The sequence below is a fragment of the Aegilops tauschii genome, chromosome 2 (genome assembly GCF_002575655.3).
Source record: "Aegilops tauschii subsp. strangulata cultivar AL8/78 chromosome 2, Aet v6.0, whole genome shotgun sequence".
NCBI lineage: Eukaryota > Viridiplantae > Streptophyta > Magnoliopsida > Poales > Poaceae > Aegilops > Aegilops tauschii.
The window spans coordinates 623,147,647-623,170,618 of record NC_053036.3 but is presented as its reverse complement, the minus strand read 5'-3'; the positions used below and the strand labels follow the sequence as shown (position 1 = coordinate 623,170,618).

Sequence of the window (22,972 nt, the reverse complement as noted above, 5' to 3'; positions counted from 1 at the left end):
GACGATGGCGATGAATTCCCTGTCCCGGAGGGAAGTTTCCCCGGCTGAACAGCTCCGCCGGAGCCCTAGATTGGTTCCGCCATGGTTCCGCCTCGTGGCGGCGGAGTCTCGTCCCGAAAGCTTGCTTATGATTTTCTCTCGGACGGAAGACTTCATATAGCAAAAGATGGGCACCGGAGGGCCACCAGGGGGCCCACGAGGCAGGGGGCGCGCCCAGGGGGGTAGGGCGCGCCCCCACCCTCGTGGCCAGGGTGTGGGCCCCCTCTGGTATTTTCTTCGCTCAGTATTTTTTATTATTTCCAAAAAACTTCCGTGGAGTTTCAGGACTTTTTGAGTTGCACAGAATAGGTCTCTAATATTTGCTCCTTTTCCAGCCCAGAATTCAAGCTGCAGGCATTCTCCCTCTTCATATTAAACCTTGTAAAATAAGAAAGAATAGCCATATTGTGACAGAACGCGTAATAACAGCCCATAATGCAATAAATATCGATATAAAAGCATGATGCAAAATGGACGTATCAACTCCCCCAAGCTTAGACCTCGCTTGTCCTCAAGCGGAAGCTGAAATCAAAAATATGTCCACGTGTTTAGAGATAGAGGTGTCGATAAAAATAAAATACGGACATGAGGGCATCATGATCATTCTTGTAATAGCAACATATATATATATTCTCATATGATTTCTTATGCTCAAGTAACAATCTATTCACAATGTCAAGTATGAATCAGAAACTTCATTGAGAACTAACAAACTATAATCTCAGTCATTGAAGCAATTGCAATTTATCATAACATGGGAAAAGAGTCAATATAAGAGCTTTTCAGCAAGTCCACATACTCAACTATCATATAGTCTTCTACAATTGCTAACACTCATGCAATACTTATGGTTATGGAGTCTTTATCGGACACAGAGAAAGATAGGGGCTTATAGTGTTGCTTCCCAACGTTTTACCTCAAGGGTAATGTCAACAACAATAGTTCATGCTAACTTACATCCAATTGGATATATATATCACGATCATTCCAACACGAGTTGCTTGCCAAAGGATAAAATGAAAAACGGAAAGGTGAGGATCACCTTGACTCTTGCATAATGTAATAGACTTAAAGTAAAAGATAGGCCCTTCGCAGAGGGAAGCAGAGGTTGTCGTGCGCTTTCAGGGTTGGATGCACAAAATCTTAATGCAAAAGAACGTCACTTTATATTGCCACTTGTGACATGAACCTTTATTATGCAGTCCATCGCTTTTATTACTTCCATATCACACGATCGTATAAAGCTTATTTTCTCCCACATTAATAAGTCATACATATTTAGCTAGCAATTTTTATTGCTTGCACCGATGACAACTTACTTGAAGGATCTTACTCAATCCATAGGTAGGTATGGTGGATTCTGATGGCAAAACTGGGTTTAAGGATATTTGGAAGCACAAGTAGTATCTCTACTTGGTGCAAGGAATTTTGGCTAGCATGAGGGGGAAAGGCAAGCTCAACATGTTGGACGATCCATGACAATATACTTTAACTAAGATGTGAGAAAACATAACCCATTACGTTGTCTTCCTTGTCCAACATCAACTCTTTAGCATGTCATACTTTAATGAGTGCTCACAATCATAAAAGATGTCCAAGATAGTATATTTATATGTGAAAACCTCTCTTTCTTTATTACTTCCTATTAATTGCAACGATGACCAAAACTATGTTTGCCAACTCTCAACAACTTTTAATCATCATACTCTTTATATGTGAAGTCATTACTATCCATAAGCTCAATATGAACTCTTTTATTTCTTTTTATTCTTTCTATTTTCTCAAGATCATAGCAAGATAGCAAGGCCCTTGACTCAACACTAATCTTTATTATATATAGCTCACGGACTCGATTACATAAGGGGATCACAAAGCAAAACTCAAAACTAAATCATACCAAAACTTTATTCTACTAGATCAAGATATTACTAAAAGGATCGAACTAAGTAAAACGGTCAAGATAGGAGTGTGACGGTGATACGATACTGGGGCACCTCCCCCAAGCTTGGCAGTTGTCAAGGGGAGTGCCCATACCCATGTGATTATATCTCTTTTGCTGGTGAAGGAGATGGAGTTGTTGATGTTGTAGGCTTGTTCCTTAATTTGCGCTTGAGAATGGAATTTTGCTCCCTTAGATCATCGATCTCCTGCTCAAGGCTTAATATCCTTTTGCATAGTTCCTATTTGTTTTCCTGCAAGAGACGAAAAGGGATAAACTCGATCTTGGGTTTCTTTGCCCTATCAGGGAGGCTTGACTTTTTGAACTCCACATGCATGTCCCCAGGTTGAGGTAAGGGGACTTCATCTTCATCTGAGCTCGTCTCCTCCTTTCCCTTAGGCTCGTAGTCTTCTTCTTCCTCAGTGGTCCAGCCACAATGCTCCAAGTCCCCGTAGACCTTAGGGTCTGCAAGGTAATCAACCACATAGCTTTCTCCCTCCGAATCCTGGGATGACATATTGCTCTAATCTGCAGCGGAAACAACTCGAAACAAAGATAGAAGATGTTTGCGTGATACGGTGGTCAAAACCTTCGGGAGATTATATAATGATTTTTTACCGAGCAAAAGAAGTATCGTGCAAGAAAACGGAGTCCGGAGAGCACACGAGGTGCCCACGAGGCAGGGGGCGCGCCCAGTAGGGTAGGGCGCGCCCTCCACCCTCGTGGAGGCCTCGTGTCCTTCCCGGACTACTTCTTATTTTCCTATTTTCTTAAATATTCCAAAACGGAGAAAAATTGCTATTAGAATTGTTTTGGAGTCGATTTACTTACCGTACCACATACCTATTCCTTTTCGGAGTCTGAAAGGTTTTGGAAAGTTTCCTTATGTATTCCTCCGGGGTTACGGTCTCAATAATATTAGTTTCAACATTTATTGGATTACCTGAGATATAATGTTTGATTCTTTGACCGTTCACCACCCTCGGACTTGTGCCTTCGAAGTTGTTGATTTTTATGGCACCGGAACGATAGACCTCCTCGATAACGTAAGGGCCTTCCCATTTAGAGAGAAGTTTTCCTGCAAAAAATCTTAAACGAGAGTTGTATAGCAACACATAATCACCTACATTAAACTCACGCTTTTGTATCCTTTTATCATGCCATCTTTTAACTTTTTCTTTAAACAGTTTGGCATTCTCATAGGCTTGGGTTCTCCATTCATCAAGTGAGCTAATATCAAATAGCCTCTTCTCACCGGCAAGTTTGAAGTCATAATTGAGCTCTTTAATGGCCCAATATGCCTTATGTTCAAGTTCGAGAGGTAAGTGACATGCTTTTCCATAAACCATTTTATATGGAGACATACCCATAGGATTCTTGTATGCAGTTCTATAGGCCCATAATGCATCATCAAGTTTCTTGGACCAATTCTTTCTAGGTCTATTAACAGTCTTTTGCAAAATTAATTTGAGCTCTCTATTACTCAACTCTACTTGACCACTAGACTGTGGGTGATAAGGAGATGCAATTCTATGATTAACATCATACTTAGCAAGCATTTTACGAAAAGCACCATGAATAAAATGTGAACCACCATCAGTCATGAGATATCTAGGGACTCCAAACCTCGGAAAAATAATTTCTTTAAGCATCTTAATAGAGGTGTTATGATCAGCACTACTAGTTGGAATAGCTTCTACCCACTTAGTAACGTAATCAACAGCAACTAAAATATGTGTATATCCATTAGAGGCAGGAAAAGGTCACATATAATCAAAGCCCCAAACATCAAACGGTTCAATAACAAGAGAATAGTTCATAGGCATTTCTTGACTTCTACTAATATTACCAATTCTTTGACATTCATCACAAGACAAGACAAATTTACGGGCATCTTTGAAGAGAGTAGGCCAATAAAAACCAGATTGCAATACCTTATGTGCAGTTCTATCTCCAGCGTGGTGTCCTCCATATGGTTCGGAGTGACACTTGCGTAGGATCTGTTCCTGTTCATGCTCAGGTACACAACGTCTAATAACCCCATCTACTCCTTTATACAAGTGTGGGTCATCCCAGAAGTAATGTCTTAAATCATAAAAGAACTTTTTCTTTTGCTGGTATGTGAAACTAGGTGGTATAAAATTAGCGACAATGTAATTAGCATAATCAGCATACCATGGAGCAGTACGAGAAGCATTTATGACCGCTAATTGTTCATCAGGAAAGCTATCATCTATAGGTAGTGGGTCATCAAGAACATTATCTAGCCTAGACAAGTTGTCTGCAACGGGGTTCTCAGCTCCCTTTCTATCGGTAATATGCAAATCAAATTCTTGGAGCAGTAGAACCCATCTAATAAGTCTAGGTTTAGCATCTTTCTTTTCCATAAGATATTTAATAGCAGCATGATCAGTGTGAATAGTTACTTTAGAATCAACGATATAAGGTCTGAACTTATCACAAGAAAATACAACTGCTAAGAATTCTTTTTCAGTAGTAGCATAATTTCTCTGTGCAGTGTCTAGAGTTTTACTAGCGTATTGAATAACATTTAATTTCTTATCAACTCTCTGCCCTAGAACAGCACCTACAGCATAATCACTAGCATCACACATAATTTCAAAGGGTAAATTCCAATCAGGTGGCTGAACAATAGGTGCTGAAATCAAAGCTTTCTTAAGTATTTCAAATGCTTCTACACAATCATCATCAAAGACAAAATGAATATCTTTTTGTAATAGAATAGTCAGAGGCCTAGAGATTTTAGAAAAGTCCTTAATGAACCTCCTATAAAAGCCGACATGACCAGGGAAACTTCTTATACCTTTAATGTCCTTGGGACATGGCATCTTTTCAATAGCATCAACTTTGGCTTTATCAACTTCAATACCTCTTTCAGAGATTTTATGCCCCAAGACAATGCCTTCATTAACCATAAAGTGGCACTTCTCCCAATTCAAAACAAGACTAGTGTCTTCGCATCTCTGCAAAACTCGATCAAGGTTGCTCAAGCAATCATCAAAAGAGGATCCATAAACGGAGAAATCATCCATGAATACCTCACAAATCTTTTCACAAAAGTCAGAGAATATAGCCATCATGCATCTTTGAAAGGTAGTGGGTGCATTACATAAACCAAAAGGCATACGTCTATAAGAAAAAGTACCGAAAGGGCAAGTAAAAGTAGTTTTTGATTGATCGTCCGCTGACACAGGTATTTGAGAGAAACCAGAATAACCATCTAGAAAGCAGAAATGTGTGTGTTTGGATAGCCTTTCTAGCATTTGATCAATAAAAGGTAAAGGGTAATGATCTTTCTTAGTAGCTTTATTTAATTTACGGAAATCAATTACCATCCTATAACCTGTAATAATTCTTTGCGGAATCAATTCATCTTTATCATTAGGAACAACAGTAATACCTCCCTTCTTAGGGACGCAATGGACAGGACTCACCCTATCACTATCAGCAACGGGATAAATTATAACTGCCTCAAGGAGCTTTAGTATCTCCTTTCTTACCACTTCTTTCATTTTAGGATTTAACCGTCGTTGATGATCTCTAACTGGTTTGGCACCTTCGTCCAATTTAATTTTGTGTTGGCATAGAGTGGGACTAATGCCCTTAAGATCATCTAGAGTATACCCAATAGCAGAACGGTGCTTCTTCAGAGTTTTCAATAATCTTTCCTCTTCCTGCTCTGAAAGGTTAGCACTAATAATAACATGATATATCTTATTTTCATCAAGATAAGCATATTTAAGATTATCAGGTAAAGGTTTAAGCTCAAACACGGGATCACCCTTGGGTGGAGGAGGATCCCCTAGGATTTCAACAGACAAGTTGTGTTTCAAAATAGGGCCCTGTTTAAAGAATACTTCATCTATCTCCCATCTTTCATTCATAAACATATCATTTTCATGGTCTAGCAAATATTGTTCTAACGGATCAGTAGGAGGCACGGCAATAGAAGCAAGACCAATAGTTTCATCCCTACTAGACAATTCTTTATCATGGGGTTGTCTACGAAATTTAGCAAAATTAAACTCATGAGACATATCTCCCAAGCCAATTGTAACAACATCCTTTTCACAATCAATCTTAGCATTAACAGTATTCAAGAAGGGTCTACCAAATATAATGGGACAAAAACTATCTTGTGGGGAACCAAGAACAAGAAAATCAGCAGGATATTTAACTTTTCCACACAAGACTTCAACATCTCTAACAATCCCAATTGGTGAAATAGTATCTCTATTTGCAAGCTTAATAGTAACATCAATATCTTCTATTTCAGCGGGTGCAATATCATGCATAATCTCTTCATATAAGGAATGAGGTATTGCACTAGCACTAGCACCCATATCACATAAGCCATGATAACAATGACCTCCTATTTTAACAAAAATAACAGGCATGCCTACAACAGGTCTATGAACCTTAGCATCGGGTCTAGCAATGTTAGCAGCCTGTTCACGGAAATAAATAACATGCCCATCAATATTATCAGCCAAGAGATCTTTAACCATAGCAATACTAGGTTCAACTTTAATTTGCTCAGGAGGTGTATATGTTCTAGTATTACTTTTATGAACCACAGTTGAAGCTTTGGCATGATCCTTTATCCTAACAAGGAAAGGTGGTTTCTCAACATAAGTAGTAGGAACAATAGGATCATTATAAGTGATAGTCTTTTCATCAACTTTAATAGCTGCAACTACTTTTACTTCAGTGGGAGGATTATATTTAAACCACTTCTCAGAGAGTAGCAAATGATTCACAGAAAGAAGCTACTATCTTAGAGTCAAGTCCATATTTAGTGCTAAATTTACGAAAAGCATCGGTATCCATAAAAGATTTAACACAATCAAACTTAGGTGTCATACCTGACTCCTTACCATCGTCGGAACCCCAATCTTTAGAGTTGCGTTTAATTCTTTCCAATAAGTCCCACTTGAATTCAATAGTCTTCAGCATATAAGAACCAGCACAGGAAGTATCAAGCATGGATTGATTATTACGAGAAAGTCGAGCATAAAAATTCTGAATAATCATTTCTCTTGAGAGCTCATGATTGGGGCATGAATATAACATTGACTTAAGCCTCCCCCAAGCTTGAGCGATGCTTTCTCCTTCGCGAGGCCAAAAATTATATATATAATTACGATCACGATGAACAAGATGCATAGGATAGAACTTCTGGTGAAATTCCAATTTCAATCTTTTATAGTCCCAAGATCCCGTATCATCACATAGCCTATACCATGTCAATGCATCTCCCTTCAAAGAAAAAGGGAAGACCTTCCTCTTGACAACATCATCGGGCATACCTGCAAGCTTAAATAATCCGCAAACTTCATCCACATAGATAAGGTGCAAATCGGGATGCAATGTTCCATCTCCTGCAAAGGGATTAGCTATCAGTTTCTCTACCATACCCGAAGGAATTTCAAAGTAAACATTTTCAGTAGGTTCAATAGGTTGAGGAGAAACTCTTTGCTCTACTGGACGGGGTGAAGATACCCCGAACAAGCCCCTCAAAGGACTAGTTTCCATAGTAACAAGTGACAATAAATTTCAGCACACTATATAAATGTTTCCTTACCAAGTTCCACTCACCAAAGGCGCTTCACTCCCCGGCAACGGCGCCAGAAAAGAGTCTTGATGACCCACAAGTGTAGGGGATCTATCATAGTCCTTTCGATAAGTAAGAGTGTCGAACCCAACGAGGAGCAGAAGGAAATGACAAGCGGTTTTCAGTAAGGTATTCTCTGCAAGCACTGAAATTATAGGTAACAAATAGTTTTGTGGTAAGATAATTTGTAACGGGTAACAAGCAATAAAAGTAAATAAGGTGCAGCAAGGTGGCCCAATCCTTTTTGTAGAAAAGGACAAGCCTGGACAAATTCTTATAATGAGAAAAGCGCTCCCGAGGACACATGGGAATTATCGTCAAGCTAGTTTCATCACGTTCATATTATTCGTGTTCATTACTTTGATAATTTGATATGTGGGTGGACCGGTGCTTGGGTACTGCTCTTTCTTGGACAAGCATCCCACTTATGATTAACCCCTATTGCAAGCATCCACAACTACAAAAGAAGTATTAAGGTAAACCTAACCATAGCATGAAACATATGGATCCAAATCAGCCCCTTACGAAGCAACGCATAAACTAGGGTTTAAGCTTCCGTCACTCTAGCAACCCATCATCTACTTATTACTTCCCAATGCCTTTCTCTAGGCCCAAATAATGGTGAAGTGTCATGTAGTCGACGTTCACATAACACCACTAGAGGAGAGACACCATACATCTCATCAAAATATCAAACGAATACCAAATTCACATGACTACTAATAGCAAGACTTCACCCATGTCCTCAGGAACAAACGTAACTACTCACAAAGCATATTCATGTTCATAATCAGAGGGGTATTAATATGCATTAAGGATCTGAACATATGATCTTCTACCAATTAAACCAACTAGCATCAACTACAAGGAGTAATCAACACTACTAGTAACCCACAGGTACCAATCTGAGGTTTTGGTACAAAGGTTGGATACAAGAGATGAACTAGGGTTTGAGAGGAGATGGTGCTAGTGAAGATTTTGATGGAGATTGGCCCCCTCCCGATGAGAGGAGCGTTGGTGATGACGATGGCGATGATTTCCCCCTCCCGGAGGGAAGTTTCCCCGGCAGAACAGCTCCGCCGGAGCGCTAGATTGGTTCCGCCAAGGTTCTGCCTCGTGGCGGCGGAGTCTCATCCCGAAAGCTTGCTTATGATTTTTCCTCGGACGAAAGACTTCATATAGAAGAAGATGGGCACCGGAGGGCCACCAGGGGGCCCACGAGGCAGGGGGCACGCCCAGGGGGGTAGGGCGCGCCCCCACCCTCGTGGCCAGGGTGTGGGCCCCCTCTGGTATTTTCTTCGCTCAGTATTTTTTATTATTTCCAAAAATAACTTCCGTGGAGTTTCAGGACTTTTTGAGTTGCACAGAATAGGTCTCTAATATTTGCTCCTTTTCCAGCCCAGAATTCCAGCTGCCGGCATTCTCCCTCTTCATATTAAACCTTGTAAAATAAGAGAGAATAGCCATAAGTATTGTGACATAACGTGTAATAACAGCCCATAATGCAATAAATATCGATATAAAAGCATGATGCAAAATGGACATATCACTATGCGGGTGAAATGATGATACCTTGCCAAGTTTCAACCTTTTCAGAGTTCATTTTGTAATGCTTTTCATTTTCACGGTGATTTAGCTCTGAAAACAAATCAGTAAATGCATCGAAAATAGCAAATTATGTCAGAAAGGCTTGAAAGTTGATGACGTGGATTTGAATTGTGCATCTGAACGCAAAAAAAGTCCGGAGTTTTACCAAGTTATTAAAATATTGAATAGCCGGTGTAACAGATGAGTTTTCGTCCGAAACCCTGATACTTCCTAAGAGATTGTCCAGTTTGTACACGAAATGCATCCAGTTTTTGCCGTAACCCTCTCTACTTTTTTGCACATGCTATGCGGGTGAAATAATGATACCTTGCCAAGTTTCAACCTTTTCAGAGTTCATTTTGTAGTGCTTTTCACTTTCACGGTGATTTAGCTCTGAAAACAAATCAGTAAATGCATCGAAAATAGCAAATTATGTCAGAAAGGGTTGAAAGTTGATGACGTGGATTTGAATTGTGCATCTAAACGCAAAAAAAGTCCGGAGTTGTACTAAGTTATTAAAATATTGAATAGCCGTTGTAACAGATGAGTTTTCGTCCGAAACCCTGATACTTCCTAAGAGATTGTCCAGTTCGAACCGGCTCTTGTGTAAACATGTAAAAATATACATAAAATACATTGATCAGTACCGCCTTTCAGCCAAAACGCGCTACTGCTACAGATAAATACATCAAAAATACATTGATCATCAATGATCTTTTTGTGTACAATCTGAATTGTCAATATGAGTCCTCTCCAGTAGGAACCGAAGAAGACTCATATTGCGGCCACAAATTCTACACATAGAGTTCAATGAAGACCAAGTGGTTGTGATAGTATGAGAAGTAACATATTTAAGGTGGTAAAAACTCTGTTAGCGGAGCGAGGTGGGACGAAAAAACCGCTGTCAACTAGGAACCTCTAGTACCGGTTTGTGGCACGAACCGGTACTAAAGGTGTCGGTGGGCCCCCAGCCTGACCACAGCCTGCAACAGCCACTTTAGTACCGGTTCGTGGCTCGAACCGGTACTAAAGGGTCGCCACGAACCGGTACTAATGATCTCTGCCCCCCTAGCCGTTTGGTCCGGCACTAATGATCACATTAGTGCTGGTTTTGTTACAAACTGGGACTAATGTGCTTCACATTAGGCCCTTTTTCTACTAGTGGTTGCCATCCCACCACCGCCGCTACCCAACTCGAAGTGTTGTCATACCGGCCCAGGAGTCGTGTACGTGGATCTCCGAGCACCACCAAACTTGACTCCATCTCCCCCGGCTATCGTCATCAACTCAAAGAGCCGACACCTTGATACCAACTTCGCGATCCCCTCCAGATCCCACCGAAATCTTGATTCATTGTATCAATGTATACAATGTTTGTGTATGTGGATGCCACATACGCTGCTAAGAATTAATTGGATTGTGACATAATCCCACATAAGAAGTGGTGGCGGGTTTGAACAAGTCCCAGGACGTCCAAAGAGCTGTCCATTTACATCCTGGCCCGCACCGGTTCCTTATCAGCTCGTCACCAATCTCGTAGACTTGATAAAGCCACGATAATTTGCAATCCACTGAAACAAGAATGCAGACAAAATCTCAATCACTTCGAACGCATTGTTGCCTTTCTTTCCCATCGGCGATTGGAACGGGACAACACCAGGCCCTCCCTTGTCCTCTCCATGGAGCATCGGCTCTTATCCATGAAACCTAGCTCCTCCCTTCCTATCCATCAAGTGTCACTTCCTCCTCGTCTTCTCCCCCATCCCCCATGCGCAAGGACTTGAAGCTTTGCCATCCCACCCCCGCCACTACCCAACTCGAAGTGTTGTCATCCCAGCCCTGGAGTCGTGTACGTCGATCTCCGAGCACCACCAAACTTGACTCCATCTCCCACGGCTATCGTCATCAACTCAAAGAGCCAGCATCTTGATACCAACTTCGCGATCCCCTCCAGTTCCCACCGAAATCTTGATTCATTGTATCAATTTGTACAATGTTTGCGTATGTGGTAGTATGTGGATGCCACATACACTGCTAAGAATTAATTGGGTTGTGACTAATCCCACATAAGAAGTGCTGGCGGGTTTGAACAAGTCCCAGGACGTCCAAACAGCTGTCCACTTACATCCTGGCCCGCACCGGCTCCTTATCAGCTCGTCGCCGATCTCGTGGACTTGATAAAGCCACGATAATTTGCAACCCACTGAGACAAGAACGCAGACAAAATCTCAATCACTTCGAATGGACACTGTGCACCAGAACTGACTGTACAAGGAAGCCAAAGCCTAGGATTTGATCTACCATCAACTTAGTAAATTATACGTATTTTAGTTTCATTAGTGAATTATACATATTTTGGTTTCAAGATTTATGTTCAACTTTATGTTTGGTTCATGCCATCTTATGTCCAACCAGTTTTTGCCAACCATTAACCATACAAAGATATTGGTTGGAGATTTCTTAGCCTCCTTTTGGCCAAATTTTCGGCAAGAGTTGTGGCGGTCACGTGAGATATGTGAGCGACTTTTAATAGACTATGCGACTATGTCTATCTCAAGATCTGTCGGCTCAGGCTCTCAGAGGTGCTCAAAGGGATAGGATTTGTGTGCGTGTATTCATAGAAGTGAGTGTGCATGCATGTTGTGAGCGTCCTCAACTGTACTATGTTTCTCGGAAAAAAATTGTCAACGACCATGCATGGTCTAGAATACCATAGGATGCCAAATTTTGGCGAGGCACATGTGGCCACCAACCAAACATATCCTTGGTCTCTTCATCCACCGAAGGTGATTTGGATGGTAACATGTTGATTTGGTAGATGTGGGAGTTCTTCAAGGCAGCTAGCAGAATACACCTAGCTATTGGATGCTTTTAGTTTCCATGTCTCGGTTATAAAGTGAATTTCATTTCATACGTTCAGTGAGATTTATTGATTTGGTAGACGTGGGAGTTCTTCAAGGCAGCTAGCACAATACACCTAGCTATTGGATGCTTTTAGTTTCCATGTCTCGGTTATGAAGTGAATTTCATTTCATACGCTCAGTGAGATTTATCTATGGCATGAGACCAGCCAAAATTCCCAGCATATGGCAGTATCCCCTCCCCCTCCTCCTCTGAATTTGTCTACATTTCTTAAGAAAGTTGCTAATCATTTTTTCTCAAATTTTAAATAGAATAATCGGCACTGCACGAGTACTGATAGACTTAGTAAAGGTTTGATTGAAGTGTGATTCAAGTTTTATGACTGCATGTGTTCCATCACGCATTTTCACATGCATTTCTTGCTATATCACAACTAACACCAAACACATATGACATTTGTTAGTTTTCAACTGTAGTTTATATTCATGTTTTTTCAGTGACCACCAAAGAACATACTACATGAATGAATGCTAAACTCACACTTCTAGAATGACACCCCTATCCTATATATATGTATGTTTTGAGGAACTTGCATTACATGTAGATCGAGAGAGATAGTCCTTGCCATTGTGCAATGTCGCACTTACATATATTTCCCTCTTTTGTTCAATATACTGGTGAGCTTTGAGACATTGGAGGAAAACAAAGAAAAAGAAGGATTTGCCTTCTTTTCATATTTCGTTAGCCGTGACAACCAACTCGTTACTTGTGCTACATCGCCGAAGCCTTTCCATGAGATTGTGACGATTGTCTCTCCGTTGGAAGATGAGAATAGCATACTAGAGAACCCTACGAAGTACAACGTTTTGCATTGCCTAGCTACCAAGCAATCCGCCAGATCCTCATTGCCGCTATCGTTATTGCGTATCTCGTGAAGATTCACCCAATTTCTCCGATTCTGCTGTTCTTAACCCAACACCCTCCAATCAGCATCATTGTGCATCTCTCAAAATTAATGGAACAATGGAATTCATGCCCTCAGAAGCTCTTCATTTTCTTTCTTGCGTGGCATAAGATTTGTAAATTAGTGACAAAGGGAAATTTGAGGCGCTCATGTTCTATCCCTGGAGCGGAGCAAACAGAAGTACATTTGGACTACAACTTTCAGAGAGAAAATGTATTGGGTTGCTTTACCCCAAACAAAATTCTACTAGTACTACTAGAGACAGTTCATATGTTCTTCATCAGAAAAATGTATGGCCCAGAGTCACGGTGCGATTGCTCTCAGAGCTCTCCTAGTCAATGGGAATCCTGATCCCAATCCAACGCAAGTGGTCACTATTGTCAGATACCCATCCAGGTACAGTAAACACACTATTAATACAGAGCGGCAGCGTCTTTGTTCTCCCACGCACACACCCTCCGCGACACCGTAAACCCCAGCGTCCCCGGCGACTCCTCAGTCCCTCAGTCCAATTCTACATTGATGTTTGCAGGTGGTGTTCGTGATATTTGACCTGATGGACAAAAATAAGCGATGCATGTTTTATTTTATGGATCTTGTCCTTTTGATTAAGTTCAGCTCGTTCTGGCAGGGCATCACTTTGAGATTACTTTTGAAGATTATGATTAATGTGCTAGTTTCCTTTTTTATTCAAGATATTTAATTTAATACTCAAATTTAAAATTGAATACCTCAATTGAATGAAAGAGTTTCAAAATTCAGGAACATGATGAATTAAAATAATCAAATGGGAGAGCTCCTTGAGAAATTGTTGACCCAGTCAAAATCGAGTTACCAAATTCTAACTTGAAGACCTCGGTTAATTATGAGGCCTTGAAAATTTGGAAACATAGTGTATAGTATAAAAGAGAGAGCTTAGAGAAATCATTGACCTGGTCAAAATAGGGTGACCAAATTCTAAATTAAAGACCCGAACTAATTGTGAGGTCTTAAAAACTAGGAAGCATAGTTTATAGTTTAAAAATATTGAATGAGAGGGCTTTGCGAAATTGTTGACCCGGTTAAAATAGGGTGACTCAACTCTGATTGGAGATCTCAATTGAATATAGGTTCTTTAAAACAAGGAAGCACAGTTTATAGTTTAAAAATATTGAATGAGAGGGCTTTGCAAAATTGTTGACCCGGTTAAAATCAGGTGACTCAACTCCAATTGGAGACCTCAATTGAATATAGGTTCTTTAAAACTAGGAAGCATAGTTTATAGTTTAAAAATATTGAATGAGAGGGCTTTGCGAAATTGTTGACCCGATTAAAATCGGGTGACTCAACTTCAATTGGAGACCTCAATTGAATATAGGTTCTTTAAAACTAGGAAGCATAGTGTTATAGAGGATTTCTTAAGACGGGGGAGTTCTCTTTCTGATTTGGTTAACATCCCTTCATGTTTGTTAAGACAGTTGCCAGTCTTTTCCCCCCTCAAATTTTAAATAAAATAATTGACATTCCAATAGACTTAGCAAGTGTTGATGGTTGGAAACTGAATTGTGATTCGAGTTCTATGACTACGTGTGTTTCATCGCATTTTTCACATGCATTTCTCGCTACGTCACAACCAACGCCAAACACATATAACATTTGTTAGCTTTAGACTGTAGACTTGTAGACTGTAGTTTACATTCACAGTCTTTCAGTGACCACACAAAAAACATACTACATGAATGAATGCTAAACTCACACTTCCAGAATGACACCTCCATCCTATATATACATTGGTTTTGAGGAACTTGCCTCTGGATCGAGAGAGATTGTCCTTTCCATTGTTTAATGTCGGGGCTACATTTATTTCCCTCTTCTGTTCAATGTACTTGTGAGCTTTGAGATATTGGAGAAAAACAAAGAAAAAGAAGGAATTGCCTTCTTCCCTTGCTACGTTAGTGGTGCCATCCAACTTGCTACTCTTAATGCATCGCCGGCCTCTTTCAATGAGATTGCGACGATTGTCTCTCCGCGGGGAGACGGGTATAGCATATTAAACAACCACGCAATGTACATCATTTAGCGTTGCATAAATACCAAGCTATCGGCCAGATCTTCAACACTTCTATTGTCATTGCGTATCTCGTGAAGATTCTGTCCTTTTCTCCGCTTCTGTTGTCCTTGAACCAACACCCTCCAAACCGCGCCATTCCTCTCCCCTCAAAATTAATGAAGCAATGGAATTCATGCCCTTAGAAGCTCTTCGTTTTCTTTTTCCCGTGACACAAGACTTGTAAATTAGTGAGAACAAGGTAATTTGAGACGCTCATGTTCTATCCCTTGGAGCGGAGCAAAGAGAAGTACATTTGGACTAAAACTTTGAGAGAGAAAATGCATTGGGTTGCTTTACCCCAAATAAAATTCTACTCGATCCTCCAAAAAAAAAAATCTACTCTACTACCAGAGACAGTTCATATGGTCTTCATCAGAAAATGTATGGCCCATAGTCACGGCGCGGTTGCTCTCACTCTCGGAGCTCTCTAGTCAACGGGAATCCTGATCCCAACCCAACGCAAGTGGTCACTATTGCCAGATACCCGTCCAGGTTCAGAGCACGCACTACTAATAGAGAGCGGCAGCGTCTCTGTTCTCGCGACAGCCGGCCCCTCCGGCGATTCCCCACTCTCTCAGTCCCGATCCACTCCGCCGCCGCGCCAGCTCGCCATGGCAGCCGCCGACGAGGCGCAGGGCTTCCGCCCGCTGGACGAGGCGTCGCTGGTGGCCTACATCCGGGCGACCCCGGCGCTGGCCGCCAGCCTCGGCGGCCGCGTCGACGACCTCGCCGTCAAGGAGGTCGGCGACGGCAACCTCAACTTCGTCTACATCGTCACCTCCGACGCCGGCTCCGTCGTCGTCAAGCAGGTCCGTCCCTCCCCCTTACCATCCCCCCCCCCCCCCCCCCCCCCCCCCCCCCCCCCCCCCGGCTGCCCCTGACTGACGCGCTCCGGATCGGATCAGGCGCTGCCGTACATCCGCTGCGTGGGGGACTCGTGGCCGATGACGAGGGAGCGGGCCTACTTCGAGGCCTCGGCGCTGCGGGAGCACGGCCGCCTCTGCCCGGACCACGTCCCGGAGGTCTACCACTTCGACCGCGCCATGTCGCTCATCGGGATGCGCTACATCAAGCCGCCCCACATCATCCTCCGCAAGGGCCTCATCGCCGGCGTCGAGTACCCCCTGCTCGCCGAGCACATGGCCGACTACATGGCCAAGACCCTCTTCTTCACCTCCCTCCTCTACAACTCCACCACCGAGCACAAGAAGCAAGGTCGGCTGCTCTGCTCTGCTGAATTCTTCTGCCTGTAAAGGGGGGAAAGAAGTGAAATTCATAGCATGTCGTATGTGAATTGCAGTTGCTCGCTACTGCGAGAACGTGGAGATGTGCAGGCTCACGGAGCAGGTCGTGTTCTCGGACCCATACATGGTCTCCAAATACAATCGCTGGAACTCGCCTCTCCTCGACAAGGACGCCGAAGCCGTTCGAGAGGACGATGGGCTGAAGTTGGAGATTGCTGAATTGAAGTCGATGTAATCAGCTAGCTCTGAATTTCTGCAGATTGGTTGGTGCTGCGTATGTTGTGTTTCTTATGTGAATTTTGGACTGCAGGTTTATTGAGAGAGCGCAGGCTCTGATTCATGGAGATCTCCATACCGGTTCCATCATGGTGACCCCAGATTCCACTCAAGTGATTGATCCGGAGTTTGCCTTCTACGCGCCGATGGGTTACGACATTGGGGCCTTCTTGGGGAACCTGATTCTCGCATACTTTGCACAGGATGGGCATGCTGATCAAGCAAATGACCGTAAAGTATGTATCACAGTATTATGGCCTTTTAACCTTGCTGGCACCTATTTTTACTTTAATACGTCTAGATACATCCAGTTCTTCAACAAGTATTTCCGGACGGAGGGAATAGTAGAGTATGACATGCTGTTTTGCGGTAGGCCTTTTATGTTCTAATACTATGTTTCTTTAATGCGCTCCTGTGTGATTACTGATTACCTTATCCACCATTTACTATTTATTTAGATTTTTTTAGAATAAATGTTTGGAATATGTCTTTTTTGAAAAAAAAGGCATATATACAGCTTAAATATGATGCTCATCTCTACTAGAAAAATGAACAATTGATACCGTAGGATGATGAAGATGCTGTGGCTGTCATATAGAGGAGGGTGGTTGGCTGAAAGAGTATAGCACCTCAAATAATTGCCTTGTTTAGAATAACCTGCCTTATTGTAAGTCCATAAGTAGCTCTGGCATCTCTTCATGGCAGTTGCAGAAGTGTCAGTTCATGATAAAACACATCCTTGGAAGATATTTTTCTTGTTGTCCCAGTAATGAAATAAGCACTTTGACTGCCCACCTTTTGCAGGCTTATAAGCAATGGATATTGAAGACCATCGAAGAATCGTGGAATTTGTTCCAGCAGAAATTTTTGGGACTCTGGAATAAACACAAAGATGGGAATGGGGAGGCATACCTGCCTGCCATATACAACAACCCGGAGCTTTTGAGCGTTGTACAGAAGAAGTACATGACAGGTCTACTTCATGATAGTCTTGGATTTGGTTCAGCCAAAATGATCAGGTAATTACTCACTCAATTTCTGAATATATCAGTTATTTGTTGAATGTAATCTACTCCTGACTACGGTAATACATCAAAGCTTCTCTATAACTGAAACGACTCAGAGGTGTATTAAGCTAGTCCAATGCATAGGTTTCAGATTTCAGTTTTGTTATGGCATCCTGTTTTCATAATGCTATGCAGTGACAAATAAGCACAAATAGCTTAAAATGCACCCTATTGAGGACTAAAAATCTCATTTGACCAGGAAGACCAGCCTCAATGATTGCAGCACAAAACAAAATTTGATCAAATGTGCTTCAGGAATACTATGCAGTGAAAAAAATAAGCATAATAGCTTACCAAATGTACCCTGTTCAGAACTAAACTTCACATTTGACATTGGTTTCAGACTCTGCACATATTCTCGTGTCTTATGCATGATTTTGTGATTCTGGACTCTGACCAAAAAATCACTCGACTTTTGTTGCCTATACTTGCTCTTCCCTGTGCAGGAGAATTGTTGGAATTGCCCATGTCGAGGATTTTGACTCAATCGAGGATGCCAGCAAGAGAGCATCATGTGAGCGCCGTGCGCTTGATTGTGGCAAGGCAATCCTGAAGGGCCGACGCCAGTTCGAGAGCATTGAGCAAGTGATTGCACTTGTCCAGTCAGTAACTCATGACTGAGAAAACCAGCCGTCTGTTCAGCGTTTCCGGTTGAGGAGACCTTGTTTGATCGTTATCAGGATTGAGTACCGACGCTCGAGTATCGAGATGTGCTGCTCTTTGTAAACCATCCTTGGATCAGTGTGGCTTATGTGTACTGTGTAGTGGGCTGCCTTCAGAGATGCCTATACTTGGGTCGAGAACATCCTGTGTGTATTTCTAGTGTAAGGCAGGTTGCCTTGCAGCATAGCTGTGAGTTGAATAACAGAGTGTACAATGTATCTCAACGTTGTACAATTATCCATAGATACAGGCGTGGTCGCCACCAATAAAACCATATCTGGTAGGTTTTGCCAAGCAGATTGTTTGTACTGTAACACCTGTTGGTTGATGTTAGCCTGGCTAAATTACAGATTCATTTGAGTAAATCAAAGACATGGGATAAATATCAGCACATTCAGAACAAGCTAGCATGGATTCACATATAGATATAGGTAGGTCTAGCCAACATAAATTCTGATGAACATACTAATCTCCTCCCAAATATATGTGAAGACTTCAGGACAAGGCAACATGACCTGAAAGACAGCAGTGCATATCACATACATACATATATAAGTGTGAAAATAAGTGATTATTTACTGTCCGGAAATAAGTGTGAAGCAAGCAGATTGCAGTCTCGGCAAGTAACACTAGCCAGTTTTCAGCAGTAACGCAGGCTGCTGTGGATCAACACATATATACTGCTGAAGAGAGACTGCAAGTGGCTACAGTATTCTTAAAGACTCAACAGTAAGCGGTCATTTCTGCAGGGTAAATTGAGCAGAGAATTACAGCGGTTATGGGAACCTCCAGAATGCCGAAACACCGCAAATCGGTCGGCCAACAGGATGAGATCACATCACATATATGTTTCCCCCATCGAATCATGAACAAAACTTGGGCACGACTCGGGCACCAGGTGTACATACCTTAGCAGCCGAAAACAAGCGTGTTTGCAATTTAGATTTAGAGGAGAAACAGGCATGTTTGGTATTTCAAATCAGAGGTACAAACAGGCATGTTTGTAATTCAACAGAAATTCGTTAGTGTGAAACAGTTTGGTTCCTGTTGCAATTGAAATGCGTGTCTAACTTCTGAAATAGAATGACTTATGACATCAAATGTAACATGTCACTGAGTAGGAACCAGAAGTATCCTCCAAAGGTCCCAAAACTCCGAAGGAACAAAACTCTGGCAAATACGCCCAAACTCACGAGGAGATATATACACTGAAGATCAACCTGCTAGGCATAATCTACCTTGGGCACTGTAACAGATGTTATGTTTACTTACGATAGTGTATAATTAGCACTATCAATAGACTAACATTCCATAGTTGTTTGCCTACAGTACCAATGTACATGGTTATGGCCTGTAGCCCATTGATGTTAGCCTGCCTAAATTGCAGATTTACTGGACTAATAAAAAGAAGAGCACAAAAAGGAAAGAAGATAAGGATAAATATCAGCACATTCACAAGAAGCTAGGATGGATTCACATATAGGTCTAGCCAACATATATAATTATCAGCAAATTCATGGGAAGCTGGCATGGATTCATACATAATACTATAGGTCTAGCCAACATAAATTCTGATGAACTTACTCATCTCCTCCCAAATATGTGTGGACTTCAGGACAAGGCAGCATGATCTAAAGGACAGCAGTGCGTATCACATAAATACATACATATATAAGCTATATATAAGGACAGCAATACATGCTCTCTAGTCAGGCGATCAGACATTTCCTCTGTTCTAGGTGAAGAGCTTGATATACTCCATGCAAGCGTCTCTCAGCTTGCTGGAACCATGCTGATCAGCTAGAGCTAACGTGGCCGCCACACTCTCGGCGTCTAGACCCTTGCAGAGGATGGCCTCACACATCAGCTTGAGCCTGTCCATGGCATACCTGTCTGCAGCCACAAGCAGATGCCTGATCACCTCCCTCTTGTCATGGCTGTCAAGGAGGTCATCCATGGCAGGCAATGAATCTGTGTATATGAAGTGAAGAAATGCTCCGAAGACGGCGGGCTGCATGTCCACAATCTGTACGCACTGCTTCTCCTTGTCCCACACTGCCATTGGCCCGTAGAGCTCCGCGTCGATCACCGGAGACCGCATCGCGAGCACGATCTTGTGTGCGTGGAAGGTCTCCCCACTGACATTGATCACCAAGTCCGCTCGTTTGCAAGATTATTTGACAGGTCAGACGGCGGCACCTGGATCTCAGGCGTCTTGGTGGTGGCGGTCGCCACGGTCGGTATTTCCTTGAGGAGAACAGTCACATCGCACTCGATGACGATGCAGTCATCTTTCAGGTACGGGGATGCCTCCAGGAGGTCCCTCTTCATGAACAGGGATTGCCCCTTGACATGGTGGTTGTTCTTCCTGAATGAGCGGCGGGAGTCGAACGCCGGAAAGGACGATTGCCGGGAGAAGATGAGTGACGACAGACCGGTGGCCCAGTTGGTCAGCCTAAGGTCGTAGAGCGCCCTCACCATGGATTTCTTTGTCTGGAGCTCGACGAAGACTGAAACGTAGTCCTGTATTCAGAACTGAATCCGTCGGGGTAGTAGCGGATGCACCAGTCGTAGCCGCGGACGTCCAATGTGGCAGATCGGCCGGATGAAGTTGCCGACGCCGATGCCCTTGTGCAGCCTGTAGCCGGCGACCGTGAACACGTGCGTGCTGCGCGCCGTATTCGGGATGCACGCCGACCTTGTAGTCGTTGTACTCGGACTCTGTGGTGCCGCCATTTCCGGTGCTTGTGTGGAGGGGAAATTGGGGCGGCGGCGGCGAATAGGCGACTGGTTTTTTCAATTTCGGTCAGTCAATTTTGTGGCCGTTGATTCAAGTGCTTTGTGATACGTATGGGAGGGCTCCATGGATTTGACTGACCCAATTATTTGTTCAGTCGATTTCCCCTTACCTTATTGAGTGCATGACCCAACCTTCATGCATGCAGATCTCTGTTGCTGACTCTTGCACGCACATGCATGGATGGAATGCATGCCAATTTTAATGTGTGTGCAGTGTGTGTGTGCACGCGTTTTCCCCTTGTTTTTGCTTCTGTTTTCATGTTCATGTTTGTTTTTGTTTTTTTCATTATTTTTGTCAAATTTTCTTTTTTACTTTATGTGTATTTTCGGATGTTGAATGTGTGTACATGTACAGACGTAAATACGATGTCTGCAAAATATACTATGGTGTGAAAAATTTACTATTATATGTTTGTTCTTACTCATTATGAAAAGTGCAATTTTTGTGCTAATTGTCTGAAAGTTCTTGTTCCATTTTCTTTCTTCCTTAAGGGTAATACTAATGCCACTAATTCATTATTTGTTAGAAATGACATTTTTATTATTATTTGGGTGTATACATATGCAAGCAAGTAATATACAAATACATGTGTAGATTATACTAGATTGCGAAAGTTGCAACTATTGTATGTGTATTCCTTGTATATTACAAAAAGTGCAATTTCAGTGCAAAGGTGTGTGCAAGTTTTTTTTTTTTTTGCTTTGTTCTTAAGGGTAATACCAATGCGACAAATTTAATATTTCTTTGAAAACTTTATTTTTTTATTTTTAGTTTTATTTAATTGTATTTCTACTTTAATGGCAATACAAATGCCCCCAATTCATTCCTTCTTTAAAACTTCGTCTTTTTATGAAACTTACACTATTGTATGTTTATTGTTGCATATAATAAAAAGGTGCAATTTCTGTGTAAACTGTGTGCAACTTTATCATTTTTTTTCACTTTCTTTCTCCTTAAAGGATAATACCAATGTCACTAATTCATTCTTTCTTAAAAAATGTTGTTCTTTATTTTAATATGTGTCAGTATACAAACAAGTAGTATACAGCATGTTTTAAATTATAGTAGATTGCCTGTATTGTACAATTCGTTGCATATTACAAAAAGTGTAATTTCAGTGCAAAGTTGTGTGTTTTTTTTTCATTTTTTGCCTTCTTAAAGTGTTTCATTCTTCCCTAGAAAACTTCATTATTTTGATTTAGTTTTAGCTTTCATTTCATTTTATTTTCTCTCAGGCTAATAGCAATATAATTCCACCATTATATGTTTATTCATGCATATTATAAAAAACGTAACATACTAATTCATTACTTATTAGGATGTTTTTTAAAATCCACAATTATATGCTTGTTCTTGCATTTTTATAGAAGGCGCAATTTCCGCATAAATTATGTGCAAAATTTGTCATTATTTATTTTATTTTATTTTATTTCTTATTCAATGATAATATCAATGCCACTAATTTATTTTTTTCTTAGTAAACTTCAATTTTTATTTTATTTTTATTATTGTTTGTGTTCATTTATTTTAAGGTGACACCAACACAAGTTTTTGATTTCTAATCTAAATTAAAATTTCTTCGTTTTTAATCCCACACTATGTTCATGTAGACATGATAGTTTCGCATGTAATTGCATGCTTTTGCCACACACAAAAATTGCACGCTTTTGATTCTTTCCTTTCATGCATGCTAGAAGGGGCCCATGCAGTAAGACATGCAAGAGCAACGCTGAAGAATAAGATATCACTTTTCGTCACATGCTAGGCATGTACGACATGGCTTAATTACCTTATCTGCAGTTCTCGC

The 22,972-nt window shown here is 41.6% G+C and overlaps 2 protein-coding genes across 2 annotated transcripts; one reads left to right on the top strand and one right to left on the bottom strand.

Moving 5' to 3' along the window:
- The first annotated feature begins 15,576 nt into the window (after positions 1 to 15,576).
- LOC109735534 (methylthioribose kinase 1) lies at positions 15,577 to 18,662 on the top strand. The gene is made up of 6 exons (XM_045233423.2): positions 15,577 to 15,924; positions 16,021 to 16,330; positions 16,416 to 16,590; positions 16,670 to 16,871; positions 17,440 to 17,654; positions 18,149 to 18,662. The coding sequence occupies exons 1-6, from the start codon at positions 15,727 to 15,729 to the stop codon at positions 18,321 to 18,323; spliced, it is 1,275 nt and encodes a 424-aa protein (XP_045089358.1). The 5' UTR covers positions 15,577 to 15,726; the 3' UTR covers positions 18,324 to 18,662.
- Positions 18,663 to 20,100: 1,438 nt separating this feature from the next.
- On the bottom strand, positions 20,101 to 21,284 carry LOC109735526 (BTB/POZ and MATH domain-containing protein 1-like). The gene is made up of 3 exons (XM_073509677.1): positions 20,931 to 21,284; positions 20,565 to 20,888; positions 20,101 to 20,478 (listed from the first exon to the last, which is right to left on the bottom strand). Exons 1-3 carry the CDS (start codon positions 21,099 to 21,101, stop codon positions 20,101 to 20,103), a joined length of 873 nt encoding a protein of 290 aa, XP_073365778.1. The 5' UTR covers positions 21,102 to 21,284.
- Between the last annotated feature and the right edge of the window lie 1,688 nt (positions 21,285 to 22,972).

Bases quoted from the DNA above. Each gene is read 5' to 3' on its own strand.
- LOC109735534 (XM_045233423.2), top strand. From the start codon at position 15,727: ATGGCAGCCGCCGACGAGGCGCAGGGCTTCCGCCCGCTGGACGAGGCG. The intron at 16,331-16,415 runs GTCGGCTGCTCT...TGTGAATTGCAG, and splicing joins CACCGAGCACAAGAAGCAAG to TTGCTCGCTACTGCGAGAAC. The intron at 17,655-18,148 runs GTAATTACTCAC...TTCCCTGTGCAG, and splicing joins GGTTCAGCCAAAATGATCAG to GAGAATTGTTGGAATTGCCC.
- LOC109735526 (XM_073509677.1), bottom strand. From the start codon at position 21,101: ATGGCGGCACCACAGAGTCCGAGTACAACGACTACAAGGTCGGCGTGC. The intron at 20,889-20,930 runs GTGCATCCGCTA...TTCTGAATACAG, and splicing joins GACGTCCGCGGCTACGACTG to GACTACGTTTCAGTCTTCGT. The intron at 20,479-20,564 runs GTGCCGCCGTCT...CACGCACACAAG, and splicing joins CCAAGACGCCTGAGATCCAG to ATCGTGCTCGCGATGCGGTC.